The sequence below is a fragment of the Piliocolobus tephrosceles genome, chromosome 1 (genome assembly GCF_002776525.5).
Source record: "Piliocolobus tephrosceles isolate RC106 chromosome 1, ASM277652v3, whole genome shotgun sequence".
Taxonomy (NCBI): domain Eukaryota; kingdom Metazoa; phylum Chordata; class Mammalia; order Primates; family Cercopithecidae; genus Piliocolobus; species Piliocolobus tephrosceles.
In genome coordinates this window covers 24792684-24809130 of record NC_045434.1, presented here as the reverse complement: position 1 = coordinate 24809130, position 16447 = coordinate 24792684, and the positions used below count along the sequence as shown (strand labels likewise).

At 50.2% G+C, this 16447-nt stretch overlaps 1 protein-coding gene across 7 annotated transcripts in view; it reads left to right on the top strand.

Moving 5' to 3' along the window:
* The window catches only part of GPR161 (G protein-coupled receptor 161), a 63361-nt gene that overhangs the window by 39348 nt on the left and 7566 nt on the right, over nucleotides 1–16447 (top strand). For all 7 annotated transcript variants that reach the window (XM_026447758.1, XM_026447754.1, XM_023207018.2 and 4 more), the window contains 3 exons: nucleotides 6267–6991; nucleotides 12890–12994; nucleotides 15837–15956. In XM_026447758.1, coding sequence (XP_026303543.1) covers nucleotides 6289–6991; nucleotides 12890–12994; nucleotides 15837–15956 — 928 coding nt within the window. In that variant the 5' untranslated portion in view covers nucleotides 6267–6288. The remainder of the gene's footprint in view (nucleotides 1–6266; nucleotides 6992–12889; nucleotides 12995–15836; nucleotides 15957–16447) is intronic.

Genomic DNA, 16447 nt, shown 5'->3' with positions numbered 1-16447 from the left:
ATAGATTCAAGGTCTGTGTGATTTACCTGGAATTGGGGAGGAGAGTAAGTAGTGGGGCAGGGAAAACACAGAGTGGGGCTAGCCAGGGATGTTGTCACTGGGTGACACAAGTCCCTGGGCTTTTTTGAGACCGTCAGTTTTTTAGCCAATGAGTGGTAGTGGAACTGTCCACTGGGAGCACACACTGCACCTGGACCAAAGGCTGGAATCTGGCAGCTCTTTCTGGCTGCATTGGGGAGGCAGAACCAATGAAGCCATTGGTCAAAACAAATCAGTTAGCTTCTTCCCCCCCCCCCCGAATAGTAAAAGTAATACAGAAAATATAATGAATGAAATTAGAAACACGTCTGATCTAATCATCAGAAGCAATCACTGTTTATGTTTTTAGTATATTTGCTTCCAGTAATTTTTGGTTGTATACAGCAAATTTTTGAAATAGGCTTCTGGCACCTATGGTTTTCTGACCTCCTTTTTTCATTTAGGTGATGGTGAGCATTTTCTCTTATTTGCAAATATCCTTGAAGAAGGTGATTTTTCATGGTTACAAGGTATTCCATCCTGTGGAGGTATATAAATTATTTTCACAGTCCCCTATTACTGGATTAGGTGGCTTCACATAGCTTGCTATTCTCTATAGCATTCTGAGGAGCATGTATGTTTGTGGAATTGCTGTATTCTCAGTAACAGTAAACATGCTTTCAAGGTTCTTGATATATAAAAGGCAAATAACCCTTTAGAAAGTTGTACAAATTTGTACTTCAGCAGCTGTTTTTCAATATCCTATCAGGACTGATTATATAACATTTTTTTTTTTTTTAAGTTTGGAAGTTTGTTGGCAGGGGGGAGGAATGGGATCTCATTGTTTTAACTTTTATTTATTTATTGTATTTATTACGTTTTGGACATCCCTTTCTGGGCTCTGGGTCCCGTAGAACATGGAGTGAGGATAAACAGCTTAGTTGCAGAGATGGAGAGATGGTCTCTGAGTGCCCCTCTCAGAGCTGTCTCTATATGGATGCTCAGTAAACACGCCAGGCAGCATCTGCAGGGATAGCTCCAGGAGACTGTAAGCTGCTTGCTTAAATCTGGGGTCTAGATGAATGAGAATGAGATTTTCTACCAGCAAGCATGACAAATCCTCAAATCATGCCAGCAAAGTACTTCATCTGAGAGAGGGTTTACCTCTTTCAGGGCCTTGGATGTGTACTCCAGGAAAGGCCTGTGCCCATTCCTTGGGGTGGTGGGCTACAGTCATGAGCAGGACATAGGCCCTGCCCACCAGGGGTTTACAGTTCAGTGGCAGAGGCTGACTTGTGGGTGCCGATTTAACACAAAAGTAGAAATAACCACCATCGACAGCTCCACCAGCCACTGCTGCTGATGGGCTGGGCAAGGAGAAGGTGGCATTTGAGTGCCTCAGGGAGAAGGTAGCATTTGAGCTAGGCTCCTAAACAGCTAGTAGGATAGCAGGTATGTAATAGGTGAAGAGAACTCTTCTGACTGAAGGAGCAGCCTCTGTGTATTCACTTGGTAAGCAATTATTGAACACCTATTATATGCCTAGCACAGTGGTTGGTGCTGGGAATACATAGCTGAATAAGATGAATAAACATGCCAAAGCCGAGCGCGGTGGCTCACGCCTGTAATCCCAACACCTTGGGAGGCTGAGGCGGGTGGATCACACGAAGTCAGGAGTTCAAGACCAGCCTGGCCAACGTGGTGAAAGCCCGTCTCTACTAAAATACAAAAATTAGCCGGACATGGTGGCAGGTGCCTGTAATCCCAGCTACTTGGGAGGCTGAGGCAGGAGTATCACTTGAACCCGGGAGGCGGGGGTTGCAGTGAGCCGAGATTGTGCCATTGCACTCCAGCCTGGGTGACAAGAGCAATACTCCATCTGAAAAAAGAAAAAGAAAAAGAGAAAGTAGAAGTGGAGAAGAACAAGGGCAGTGAGCGTGATTTTAACTATAAAATGTTACATGCTTGTCATATTCCTACGTACACTATTTATCAACATTTAGCTCAGCTAACCCTCATGGTAATCTTGTTAGCCCCGATTTTGCCGATGAGCAAAGTGAGGTTTTTGAGGCCTTAAGTAACTTGCCCAAGGTCACGTGGCTGGTAAGTAACTCTCCCAGTTTTGAGATGCCCAAACCTGGATGTTTTGTCATTATACAACACCGTCAACTCAGTCATTCCAGCAGCCGGCTAGCATAGCTCAGGGTTTCTCCACCTTAGCACTGTTGACATTTCAAGCCAGATAATTCTTGTGGTGAGGAGCTGTCCTGTGCCTTGTAGGATGTACAACAGCATCCTGGCCTCTGCCCACCAAATGCTGGAACACCTCCCCAGTTGTGACAGCCCAAAATGTCTATAGACATTGCCACATATACCCAGGGGTTCCCAGCTGAGAACCTTAGCTAAAGTAACTGGCCAGACAGATGAACCCAAAGAGTCCATCTTGTAGCTCCATGAAAAGAGAGCAAAGACAGATATGAAAAGAATGGCTGCCTGGAGTGAAATTCACAGTTTGTCAATGTCCTAAACCAGCCAAGTGGAAGTAGGGCCTGCTGGGGACACCATTTGACCTGCCAACGGTTCCACTGTGAACATCTGTTACTTAGAAGAAGTCTGTAACGGTGGTCACCTCTGTCATTGCTGCCAAGCCGCCTGAGTCCTGGGTCTGTGGAGAAGAGTTCTCATATTTTCATTCCACACCACAAAGGGTGAAACTCCAGGTCTGAAAATAGAATTTCAGTACATGAAAGTATGTAGAACAATGGGATGAGTAGGGCTAGCAAAAGTGACTAGTGCTTTTAGGAGACTGTTCCATGTAAGTTAGAATGTTGCCTCTCCGTTAGGTGAAGTTGGCTTAGATTCTGTTTCTGTTTTCACTGAAGACAACTTATTAAGAGCAGGGCTTGCTGTCAAAGTGGCTGGTCTTGTGGCAGGAGCCTGAAGCATCGGAAGCCCCTTCCCACATTACAACTTTTCGGTTACCTGTGACGTCATGAAAGCCTCCTTGGGGTTCAAGGGTCGTGACTGGGCTCATGTCTGAAAATGAGTTGTCGGGGAAAAGATCGAGAGCCTCAGAAGACAGTTAAGAGAATAGAGAGCAAAGGAAAACCCCTCTCTTTTGGTCTGTGTTATTAGCCCACATAGGAATCGGGAGTTGCTTTTGTTGTTTTCCCTTGAGTCTTCAATTAGGCTTAAGTGAGCCTTCTGCTGCAAAAAACGACTTTGTAAATCTGTGATTGAGAACACATATACCCATTTTTTTCTCAGGAGATGTAGGACTGTTCTTTTTTTTTTTTTTTTGAGACAGGGTCTTGCTCTGTCACCCAGGCTGGAGTGCAGTGGGGCAATCATGGCTCATTGCAGCCTTGACCTCCTGGGCCCAAGTAATCCTCCTCCCACCTCAGTCTCCCAAGTAGCTGAGTCTACGGGCACACACCACCATACCTGCCTAATTTTGTTTTTTATTTTTTGTAGAGATGGGGTCTCCCTATGTTGCCCAGTCTGGTCTCAAACTCCTGGCTTCAAGTAATCCTCCTATCCTGGACTCCCAAAGTGCTGAGATTACAAGATGTGAGCCATTGCGCCTGGATGGAATGTTCTGTATCTTGATAGAGGTGTAGATGCGTGCATTTCAATGTACATACGTTTTATCCGCCCCACCCCCATCAAAACATACTTAAAAACAAAACCCCTGGAGGACATGGCTGTACATGGGCAGGGCTGCGCCTGTGGGGCTTTTCTGCCTGTAGGAGGCTGACCTTGACTGAGCCAGCACCCAGCTTCACTGCCCCGGCTTCCTGATGGTACTCAGGATGCAGCTGGGAGAAATCAGTGTCATGTCACACTGGAACTGCCTGTGCCTGAACCTCAGTCAGTGAGTTATATGGGTACCATTTGTTACAATAAAGGAGAAGTCTTGCCATAAAGTAATAATAATAACTGGGTGTTGAGAAGAGCCAGAAGGAAATCTGGCAGAGGACAGCACATTAATTGTAATCATATTTATGGCCTCCAAACAGAGTTGGTGGAAGGAGGCCTATGGTGAACATTCACCAGGCCTGGCTCCCACAGCCGGCCGTACACTCCCGAGGTGACTGAGGGTGAAGTGTCTGCATGCTCTGTAAAGGGACAGAGAAAAGTAGAAATCTCTGCCTTGTTTCTTTTGAAAAGTGAAGGAAACCTTCCTAGACCCACTGCTCCCCTCCCCGCAGTCCTACCCTAGCAGCCCCCTCACATTTCATTTGCCAGCATGATGTCAGATGGTACAAGTCTCAGCAGGCCACCCACAAGGGGAAGGAGACTACCGTGTGGCTTGCTCACCCCCCAGGGCTCAGGAGGGCCAGTGTCCCGTGGGGGTCATCGCAGGAGCAGGAGCAGTGTAGGGCTTTTGTCCTCAAGGAGGATGGGGGAAAGGTCGATGGCCAGTCCCCCATTGAAGGGTAGGCATTCTCCGGGCCTTTTCCATGCTCTTCCTCATTCGTTCCTAGGAGCAGACCTGTGATGTGGGTGCCACAATTCCCGTTTTCTAGATGAGGGAACTGAAGCTCTGAGAGGTTCATCAGCTGGCTGAGGTCACACAGCTAGTAGACATCAGAGCCTCCATCTGAACTTGAATTTCCAGCTCCAAAGGCATGCTTTTTCCCTTGGGCTGCATGGCCTTTGCAAGATGCAAGCCCAGAGAGCAGTGAAAGACAGTAATCACCTTACCCAGCCAGTGTGCAGTGATTCTGTAATCGACACCCTAATCACTGCGCAATCTTCTCCTCAGGCCCCACAGCTGGAAATGCTCTCTTTCCAGGCTAGATCCTGGCCTGGGCTCAAGGCTCAGCTCGGAGCAGCCCCAGGCTCACCCCTGCTTAGGAAGACCACGGAGGCAGCACCTCCAGTTAACACGTGGCAGTTCAGCTGCTGGGGCCAAAGGGTGACTCAGGGCGGTCCCTGTGGAGGAGCCGGCTTCCCAGACGATGTGTGAGGCACGTAGCCACAGTCATTTCCCAATGTCCTGCCTGTGCCAGGCGGCATCAGTGTGGCCACCCGTCCCTTCCACATGTTGCCCTCATGGGAACATCCTATTTCCCTTGGATAAAATGTCTGGGTTGGGAGGGTGGTGGTTGACTTTCAGCCCTGTCCTCAGCCTAAGTCCTCCCACCCTTTCCAATTAAAGGGCCAGTCCTTAGCTGGGCCTACATGCCCCGGCCACGCCCCCCGGCCTGCTTCTCTCCTCCTCTCTCCATCCTGCACTCTCTCTCCTGCCAGGTGGAACTCCCTGTAGCCTCCACTCTGAGATGGTGCTCACTCACATCTCCATACCTCACCAGGCTAGCTTTCTGCCTGGGGTGGTCCTGGGTCAGTGCCTCCAACGCTGTGAGACATGGGTCTGGAGCATCACCTGCATCAGGAGCCTGCTGTGACCTTCTGTGCTGGACCGGAAGCCTGCCAGTTTGAATTGGTAGCACTCCTGGCCCACCTCCTTCCTAGCAGCACTGAGTGATTTGGAACTGCCCCCTTGACTGTGGAACAAGAAGCTTACACAGAATTGCTGGGCGTGTGCACTGGGGATTGTAGAGTCAGATTGCCTGGGTTTATGTCTTTCTCCCATGGGTCTGGGGTGCATTTTTTAGCCTTTCCCTGCTTTAATTTCCTCGTCTGTAAAATGAAGATAATGACATACCCACGCTCACGGTTGCTGTGAGGAGTCAATGTGGCCCTTACCACTCCAGGCCCTGATACCTGGCTCAGGTGTCTGCCTCCCTCACATCTTCTCAACTGCATTTCCAGGACATAGCACAGTGCTCGGCACATCGCAAGCCTTTGGTAAATGTCTGTTGATTGAATGAGGCCCATAGTCCTTCAACATCATTCTGGTTCTGATGATCCCTCTGAAAATGGATCTGAATGGATTAATGTCAACAGCAGCAGAACTGATGTGGCCCAATGCATAATCCCTTAGGACCCCTGTAGGTATCTCAAGACTGGCCACATCCCCAAATATGAGTGGGCTCTGGTGTGGTAACTTGGAAACAGGAAGGTTCGAGCTCTGTGTCTTGCCAGTGTTGAGCTCTTCTCTGTTAAAGAGTTCTGCAGAGCTGTGGAACGTGATGCGGTCTTTATAACTTGTCTGGGGAGACCTGGGGGAAGGTGCTGCTTTTAGAAACATCCGGCCCAGTCATGGGAGCCCCTGACGCAGGAAAGCAGCAGTTTTCTCTCTGCTGACTTCTCTCTCTTGCCTCCCTCCATCCCTTTTCTAGCTACTATGCTGTCCTGTACCCCATGGTGTACCCCATGAAAATCACAGGGAACCGGGCTGTGATGGCACTTGTCTACATCTGGCTTCATGCACTTATCGGCTGCCTGCCACCCCTGTTTGGTTGGTCGTCCGTGGAGTTTGACGAGTTCAAATGGATGTGTGTGGCTGCTTGGCACCGGGAGCCTGGCTACACGGCCTTCTGGCAGATCTGGTGTGCCCTATTCCCCTTTCTGGTCATGCTGGTGTGCTACGGCTTCATCTTCCGCGTGGCCAGGGTCAAGGCACGCAAGGTGCACTGTGGCACAGTCGTCATTGTGGAGGAGGATGCTCAGAGGACCGGGAGGAAGAACTCCAGCACCTCCACCTCCTCTTCAGGCAGCAGGAGGAACGCCTTTCAGGGTGTGGTCTACTCGGCCAACCAGTGCAAAGCCCTCATCACCATCCTGGTGGTCCTCGGTGCCTTCATGGTCACCTGGGGTCCCTACATGGTTGTCATCGCCTCTGAGGCCCTCTGGGGGAAGAGCTCTGTCTCCCCGAGCCTGGAGACTTGGGCCACATGGCTGTCCTTTGCCAGCGCTGTCTGCCACCCCCTGATCTATGGACTCTGGAACAAGACAGTTCGCAAAGAACTACTGGGCATGTGCTTTGGGGACCGGTATTATCGGGAACCGTTTGTGCAACGACAGAGGACTTCCAGGCTCTTCAGCATTTCCAACAGGATCACAGGTAACTTGGGCATTGTTAGGATAGTCCCTCTGAGGCAGATGAAATCTGTGGTCCTCTCAGCCACGCTGGCCTGTTTGTGGGTGAGTTCTCAGGCTGACTGGTGGTGGGGCTCAAAGCACAGATTTCCTTTGGAAAGAAACATTCCAGAGGCTCTGCTGTGATTCCCAGGGAGCTTCCTGTCACTCAGCAGTTCGCGGCCATGCTGACCAGGCCAGCAGAGCTCCCTGGTGCCCTGGTATGCATCCCATAAGAATCGGGCAGGGGACACCATGGTCTAGAAATCTGCTTTCTGAAACCCCAGCCATGGCCCTCTGGCCTCCAGAGTATGTATAGTTTCTTTTTCTTTTCTTTTCTTTTTTTTTTTTTTTTGAGACAGGATCTTGCTCTGTCGCCCAGGGTGGAGTGCAGTGGCACGATCTCCATTCACTGCAACCTCTGTCTCCCTGATTCAGGTGATTCTTGTGCCTCAGCCTCCCAAGTAGCTGGGATTACAGGCACGCACCACCACAGCCAACTACTTTTTATATTTTTAGTAGAGACGGGGTTGCACCTTATTGGCTAGGCTGTTCTCAAACTCCTGACCTCAAGTGATTCACCCACCTCAGCCTCCCAAAGTGCTGGGATTACAAACGTGAGCCACCACGCCAGGCCTGGGGTATATTTACTTGTTTACTAGAGGTAAAAGAATCCAAGCATTGGACCAAGCCACCTTCTCTTGGCATATCCACATCCTTTCCTTCAAAGTTTCCTCTTGTCAGCGCCCCCTCCCCACCTCAGCTGCTGTCTTCCTCCTCAACCATTCTCCTCCCACTCACAGATCAGTGATCTCCTCAGATGGTCCCAGACAATCCAGGGGGTGTCCATGCCAAACCCCAGCCCTCCATTGAAACATGGCCTTGTATGTGCGAGGCTGCTCCTTTCTCTGATGACTGATCCAGTGTGCACAGGTTTCCGGACACCGTCCCACCATCTGTGATGGGACCCGGAGGAATGACTGTAGTTAGGAGTTACATTTTTTGTTAAAACTTTTTATTTTGAAATAATTTTCGATTTAAAGAAGACTTGGAAAAACACTACAGAGAATTCCCACACATGCAGCTTCCTCTCGTGTTACTGTCTTGAAAAACCATAGCACAGTGATCAGCTCTAAAACGTTAACACTGGGGCAGCGCTACTAACTACAGACTTGATTCAGATTTCACCTGTTTTTTCATCAATGTTCTTTGTTTGTCCAAAGATCCAGCTCAGGATCCCATATTGTTTTAGTCAATCTTTGACAATCCTTTATTCTTCTCTTGTCTTTTATGACATCGACAGCTTTGTAGAGTACTCACCAGGTATTTTATCGAGCGCCCCTTAATTTGCGTTCATCTGATGCTTTCTCAAGATTAGAATGCGGTTAGCCATTTTTGGCAAGAATGCCACAGGGATGATGTGCCCTTCCTGTACATCACAGCAGAAGGCACATATGCCAATATGCCTTATTGCTAGTTGTGTTGCCGTTGATCTCTCGGTTAAGGTGGTGCCTGTCAGCTTTCTCCACAGTAAAGCTGCTGATTTTCCCATTGTAATTTGTAAATACAACTGAGGAGATACTTTGAGATGATACTTTGAGTTGTTTCCTCTTTGGCCCTCTCCCACTGACTCAGGACACATTTGTGGATCTTCCCTCAAGCATTTTTACTGTGTAGTTTTGAGGTCAAGTAGCTGGATTTTTAGGGCCAAGTTGAAGGGAGACCATCACCTGGCCAAGCCACTGGGAGAGAGATTTGGAGGACATTCAGCTCGGACCACAGTCCTCATCTCTTGCCAGATGACTTTGGGCAACTCTTTAAACCACTCTAGTTAATTTCTCCTCTTCATGAAGTAGAGAGGTCTTTCTTCCACTTTTCTTCTCAAGAGGGTGAAAGAAATAATAACTCTAATTATGCACACCCAGTGGCAATGATGACAGGAGATCCTTTCCATGTGGCGATGAGACACACTGGCATCACTGATTCATTTCACAGGCTGATGGAGTTTTATTTCCAAGAGATGAAGGAAGTCTGGGACTTTTAACCATAGAAAAAAAAATGTCTGTGTATCTCAGTATTTTAACCACTGAAATGCCCACCGCTGCCAGTTGCAAGTCCACATTTTCACATATGACCTGGGACCCAGCAGTCCATTCAGTGTTGGGCTTCATCTCACTGATTAATGTATTTGTTCAGGTTTTGTAAAGTCTCTTGTCTTCTAGGGAAAAAATAATAGATGTTTTCTATATCAATGAAGTTAAAATGAGGAAGGAAAAAAAATGAGGACAGAAAATGGAGCAGGAAAGGGTTTATAGAACAAAAAGAAACACCTGCTGTTGGGGCCAAGATTTTTCCATGCAAGTCACTTGCAGGTGTCCTAGAAGAGCTGGTGAAGCTGTAAGCACAGGCGGAAAACACCAGCTGTGGCTGGTTTGGCACATCCCAGGCAGCTGGCAGTCTCATCTTCATTGAGGGAAAGCAGGCTTGTGGGATGCTTTTGGGCTGAAGAGCTTATGGGATGGGTTCCAAGTCATTGGCCTTTCCGCGGAATGGGAGCTGGGGCGGGGGTGGGGGATGGTTCCTCTTGTTCTTCCCCGAAGGTCCTGATCCCAGGAGGAGGCAGCAGCATCAGTAAGAGTCTGGGAACCAAAGCAGAATGTGGTGCCCCAGCCCAGCCACTCACCCTGCGCTGTCCATGGCTTTCTGACTGCAGGAGAGAGCCCTGGCCTCTGCCTTGTGTCCCTGGTCCCTCTGTCTGAGCCAGGGCTGGCCATACCCTCTATGGGCAAGGCGTTGATATGTAGCAGATTCTGAAACCCTAATCACTTCCCCTGCCACTGGCTCACCTTAGTGTTATCTAGAGGCATGAAGGATGATCTGATCTGTCTCAAAGCCAGCAAGAAGCAGCTTGGAGGTTCTTTTTTGGTTCTGTTCCTCTCAGTTTGTATGGGCACTTGGAAAGTTTTAACCAAAGTAAATGGAATAAGCTCTCCTAAAAGTAGTGCATATGAGCAAAGGCAGAAACAGAATCCCACACATTTCTGGAGCTTCCCAGCTGACCTGGATGTCAGGAGTCTCCTGGGCACTTGACAGTGTGTCCTTTCTATCTAACTAACAGATTTCAGCCATAATTAGTGGTTCTGCTTCTCTGGTTCTGTTTGTCCCAAAGTGAGGGAGTACAAAATCTTAGGCTTTCCCTGGGTGCCAGATGTCACTGGGCCACCAAATACCTTCTGCTTGTGAGGTGTCCGTAGCCAATTCCCACGGGGAAGGTCACTTAGGAATTTAGATCTCTGGACTTCCTGGAGGTTGCCACGCAGCGCCACCATGTGGCGGATAGGTCAGCCCTGCATGGACATTGCTAAATGCTGCCAGGTGGTCTTAGGACGCTAAAGCACAATTCAAAGCTGACTGGTGGCTACTGGCAATGGGAGTCAAGAAGAGACTTCAGAAGAAAGCGCAGGCAGCCCCTCCACCCGCCCTTCCGCTGGCCAACCCAGAACCTTCACTCCAGCCAAGGCTGGAGAACCCGAGCACTACCCCTCTACCCAGCCAGGGAGGGTGGCCTAGGCAGTATCAGGGGGCACCCCCTCCAAATGCCGCCCTTACAAGACCCTTGAAGCTCCTGGGCATAGAGCCTTTCCCGTTATCTCCTGTGAAGGACACTGACTCACGTTTGTCCAGGGGAAAGCTCCTCGCTCCAGGTTCTTTCTTGAGAGGGCCTAGCTCGAGGGCAGGGAGGGCGACCCCAGAGCCTTTGGATTCAAATCCTTGCCTTCCTAAGTTCCTTTGCTGTGTGTGGCATCTAGAGGTCTTCTAGTTACCTCAAAGTACCTGCAAATTTAAATCATGCCCCTGTTCTTTCAGCTTCTCAGAGCACTGTGACTTTTGCCCACCGCATGCCTCTGGAGAGCCACAAACCTGATTCACCCAGCCTGTGCCTTTGTGCTTTTTTCTTGAGGGTCTGGATTGGGCTCAGCCAGTAAATATATTGTTTCATGTGAACAATCTCGGGGTAATTGTCTCCACCCTCCACTGGTAAATGCTGCATAAACACAGAGGAGAGGGATGCCACCTGTCTGCCCCGTTTCCAGACCTTTTAGCTGAGCCACACTGGCCTGGCTCAGACCATTCCTCCCACTGGTGCAGACCAAGACATGTTCCTGGCCTTCACCACAGCCTCAGAGATGGTGTCCAAAACCCACTGCGGCTTCAGCCATCCCAGCTGGCAGGCGATGCCCCCGCAGGCTCTGCTCCCGAAGCCAGGCCTCCTGCTGAACAGTCATGTTCCCAGGCCGAGACGTTGGGGGGATGGTCATGTGTGGGGGAGAGGATTGGGGCCTTTCTGTCCCCACTCCCTACAGCAACCCCCAGTCAAGGGGAAGGCCCCTTGCAAAAGCAGGATTCCCAAAAGCAGGGAGAGGGAAGTTCTGAGAGCAGCCTGCTGTGACCGCCCCTCCTGCCCACCCCATGTCCTCCTTGGCTCCAGGGAAGAAAGGAGAAAGTGTATTCTATTGCCTTGTAACCTCTGAAGCATTGGGGTAGAATGAAGGAATGGGGTCTCCTCCTATCTGTGAGTGTATCATAAAATGCAAGAGTGTCCTTTACGACAGATCACAGAATCTGCCAGGCAGTGGATCTTCTTCATGAGATCTGAGGAGTTTGACTTCTTGTGCTTCGTTTTTAATTTCTAAGAGCGTTTTGTTATCTCCATGTTCCTTTTCTCGTAGCCTGCAGCTCTTTTTTTATTTTCCTAACATTCTGAGGATGACCCATTGTAATATTTTTTGGTTTCTTAAGCTCCCTGCACTGAATCCTCTGAGGTCCATTTTTCTTTTCTTTTTTCCCATCTCTGTCTTTCACACTAGTACCTTCCCTTAAATGTCTAGTGATCCTTGGGCACCCCTTCACCTCCAATAACGAGGGCCTAGAAAACCACAGGGAAGCACTGGGTGGTGGGGTTGCAGGCAGGCTTCCTGACTGGGGGTTGGTCTGGCAGGGCCATTTCACAGGCACCTGACTCTCAGGGCCTGTGAGTCTTTTCTCTAGGCTTGGTGGATTTTCCCAGGGAAGAGTTCTCCAGTCTCCAGGCCAGGTTAAGTGGGACAAGGGGCCAGGGTCCCACTATTTAATACGTAAATTCCACAATACCCTCAGTTTTCGCTGTGTCACTTCTGGTGCAGCTGTGCCTGGGGCTCACTGTCCTCTTCTACCAACACTGGGGTCTGGCGCCCGAGGCCTAGCCTGGGGAAGAGCAGTAGAAGGGCCAGCTGCTTCTTGGGGAGACTTTCTCTCCTGGCCGCCTACCCCCCACCCCGTGTCTGAGTTTCTGGAGCCTGACGAGGCCTGCTTCTCCCAGACCTCCCCGTTGCCAACCTCAGCTCTCCATTCCAGGTCAGCTTATCACTCTCACCCATCTGCTTTCCAGCTGACAAAAATTCTCTCCTTCCTTTGGGGTGTAAGCCTCTTAAAAATCCCTCTTTGATAATTCAAGTGGGATTTCAGGAGGTAAGTGTGGGGTGGAACCCTCTATCTTTAACAGGAAGATCTTCTCACCTCACATTTTCCCTCCTGCCTGCCTTGGTGTTCTGTTTTGTCTGTTTTTTGATTTTGCTCCCTGGCCCTCTGTCATCACCTTGGTGGTGTTTGACATTGTCAGGAGAGTTTCCCCTTTGGGGGAACCCAGTGAGTGCTGCTGACACAGTGGAACAGAAAAGAGGGGCGAGCTGGGAGGGAGCAGCTAAGCTCTCCTGTCTTTCAGGGAGTTGAGAGTGAGTTTTGCAAGGGCGAACGGGAGGGCAGGAGATGGGTCTGTGGGGAAACAGAAGCTGGGCCTCTCCTTGCACGGTGTGCTTGTGTTGTCAATGCCAATTTTGTCTTTCAGACCTGGGCCTGTCCCCACACCTCACGGCGCTCATGGCAGGTGGGCAGCCCCTGGGGCACAGCAGCAGCACGGGGGACACTGGCTTCAGCTGCTCCCAGGACTCAGGTAACCTGTGTGCTTTATAAGCCTCTCGCCTGCTGCGTTTCCCCCATGTCGTTTCCCCAGTGCAGGCTCAAGAGCTGGCCGAGGGGCATTTCCCACAGTGGGTTGGGGGTGAGAATCTAAGTCTGGGTTTCCAGTCATGGCTTTGACTGTTCAGCTTTCCTGTGTCTCAGTTTCTTCCTCTACAAAATGGGGTTGTCAGTTCCTGTTCTCTCTGCCACACCGTGTTACTGGGGTGTTGAAAGTGAGTAAACGCCTTTGCAAAGTTACAATGAGAAATGATGATGATAAGCACTGGCCCAGAAGGGCCTCGGAGCCAGCCTGCCTGGTCTCCAGTCTCCTGTTGGCTTTTTAAGAGCTGTGTTATCTCAAGCAAGTTGCATGATCTCCTCCTAAACCCTCAACTTTCCCCATCTGTGAAATCGGGGTACTAATCCCCATCACAGGGCAGCCGTGAGAATTGAGAGAGACCTAATGAATGTGAAGCACTCATCTTGTTCTTGGCACAGAGGGAGCCCTCCAGCAAGGTCAGCTGGCCTTGTCGCCTCACTCCATGTCCTTTGGTATGAAACTTAGTCTCCCTGTAGAAATGCACCTCCACCACAAGTCCTGCGGAGCCCTCCCTTTAGCCTCTGCCTAAAGGATCTTGCAAACCCAGGGCTGCTCCTTGTCTGAGCGGTCAGCTTCCTGGCATCAGAGCCATGGCACCGGGGAGGTGGGGATGTGGGGAGCTGCAGATGCTGTATCCTGTGCTGGAAGCATATGCTGTTAGAGCCGCAGGAGGCCCTGGGCAGAGGTGTGTGGGCAGAGGCAGGGAGTGCCTCTCTGCCAGCCACACCCATGGCTCCACATTGCTGAGGAATAGCCAGGGCGTCTGGCCACATCTGCTGCCCATCCCTGGTCTGGCTGTTGGTGCACTGGCACCTGGAGGGAGTGCTGCTGAAGCCGGGAGCATAAAGCCGCTGCAAGCCTGGCCGTGGGTCTGCCGCTCCCAGCTCCTCCATCTCTCTGCCCTTGGGAGCCTTTGAAAAATCACCTCTGACTTGACCTGTGTTTCCTGTTCCCCGTGAGTGCTCCAGGGCTGCCCCTGAGCCTGTGTCATGGAACTCAGGAGTGAGCCTTGGGGTTGGCACCGAGACCAGTCCGTGACCTCTCTTAGTCATGGAGAATTTTCCTTGGAAAATTTCTTACCTGGCAACCCAGAGGGCCTCGCACCACACGGAATCATATGAAGCACTGATCACACCCTGCCCTCTAGGCCTGAGTCCCTCGTGTGATTTAAGGAAAGTCTCTGTTACTCCCCAGACTGCTTCTCTGTTCTCAGACAACTGAAGGGATCCAGAGGCACTGCCACATTCATTCATTCGGCAGATATTTGCCATGTTCCTGCCTTGGCCGGACCCTGTGCCAGGTACTGGGGGCACAGTGGTGAACTGCCACTGTTGTGGAAGCTTCAGTTCATAAAATATTGAGCTGTAAAGTATATAAAGATTATAAAGTATACAATTCTCATTGAATTGTATACTTTAAATGAGTCGGTTACGTGGCATGTGAATTACATCTCTATAAAACTGGCTTTGAAAGATGATGAATGTGTCGAGAGCTGTGAAAGGGGAAGCCCCAGTGGAGTGGGAGCCCGTGGGCTGCTATGGGTAGGGGAGTTAGAGAGGCTGCTCTGAGCATGAGATGTCGAAAGCTGAAGCGTACGTGGCAGGTGCCCCAGTGCAAGGAGTGAGGGGACAGCATTGTAGGCAGAAGAAAGAGCATGGGCTTCAGGACACACAGACCTGGTGTGAGTCTCAGCCCTGCCCTTTGTTCGCTGTGTCCTTATCAGGAATGACGGCCCTCAATTTAGCTCTTGCTGTGTGCAAGCACCGTGCTGGATGTTTACATGTCTTAACTCAAAATCCCCACAAGTCCGTGAGGTAGACTGAACGATGACCCCAGGTTTACAGACATGGAAAGATACTGAGGCATTAAATAACCTGCCAGTGATTCTAGGTCTGTCCGAGCCGAGCCTATGTGTTTAACCACCGTATGCTGCCTCCCAGAGGACCGTTTCTTCTGTATGTCGGGTAATCACACCTCTGCGAGGTGCTCTGAAACAGCATCTAAAGAGCTCCAGGTCTCCCTTTCTTCCTTATTTTCTGAGCTTCCAGGCCTTGGTGGATTGAAAGCTGGAAGCTAAGAGTGGGGCTGGATCTGACACTGGCCCTAGTGTGGGGCAAGAGCACTGTTGAGTGTCCCATCTCAGCCCTTCCTTCCCTCCCTTCCGTCTGCCCCATCCTCCTCCCTCTGCCTGCTCTGCCCAGCTCTCTCTAGGAGGACTTCCCTGACCTTCTCTCTTTATTTCCTCGCTTTTTAGGGGTATATTTGTCAATTATTTTTTGATCCCCAAAGAACTCTACATTTTGGAGCTTTAAATGTTTATTTAGTACAACATATTTTAACTGTGGTGATAGAAATTCAGACTGTAAGAAGAATCACTCAGAATATCAAGTTCCTTTTAGGAGGACCCTCTCCTCCACTCAGCCCTTCTCCCCACTTCCCTTCCACGCTGGGCTGGCAGATGCCATGCTTCTGGGGTCTGGCCATTGAGACACACAACCTCTACTTCAGATAACTTGGCCGCATTTTTTGTGTGGCTGAAGCAGCCCCACTGGCTGTCTGCAAACTCGATGAAATAGGATGACAGGCAGGTGTTTCTTGGGTGTGTGCTGCAGCCACAGTCAGCTGCCCTTGCTGATGGGTTTGGATGCATGGGAGAGAGGGTGTTGAAAGGGGAGAAGAGGCCAGGAAGACTTTGGATTGTAGTGATATATGTGCAGTCTGCCCTTTGTTTTAGGGACAGATATGATGCTGCTTGAGGACTACACGTCTGATGACAACCCTCCCTCTCACTGCACTTGCCCACCCAAGAGAAGGAGCTCAGTGACATTTGAGGATGAAGTGGAACAAATCAAAGGTTGGTTTCTGTGACTGATTGCTTCAAGAAAACATAGGGAAACAGAAAGGATTTTGGACAATTTCTTGGCTCAGACTGGCTCCCATCCCGGAATATACCAGGGCTCCATCCCTTTGCCCACTCCCTGGTTACTCCCAGCCCTGTTGGTTTCACCTAAGTCCTTAGGCACCCAGCTCTCAGAGCAAGCAGCACCGAAGCCTGGGCAAACAATGGCTGTCAAACTCCACACACACACACACACACACACACCCCACATGTGTTCATACACACAGCCCAGATCCTGGGTGAGGTATGGTTATAACTGAACCTGCTCTCCCTGAGCCTCAGTTTCCTCCTGTGGAAAATGAAATAATGGCCCAATGAGTGTGTCTGCTTTACGGGAGGCCAAAGCTGCCATCTTGCTTGTCCATCGCTCCTACAGCGGTGATGGCCCTTGGGTCCTGTGAGGAGAATGAGTTCTGCTGCAGACCAATCCCTATATGTTTCCACTC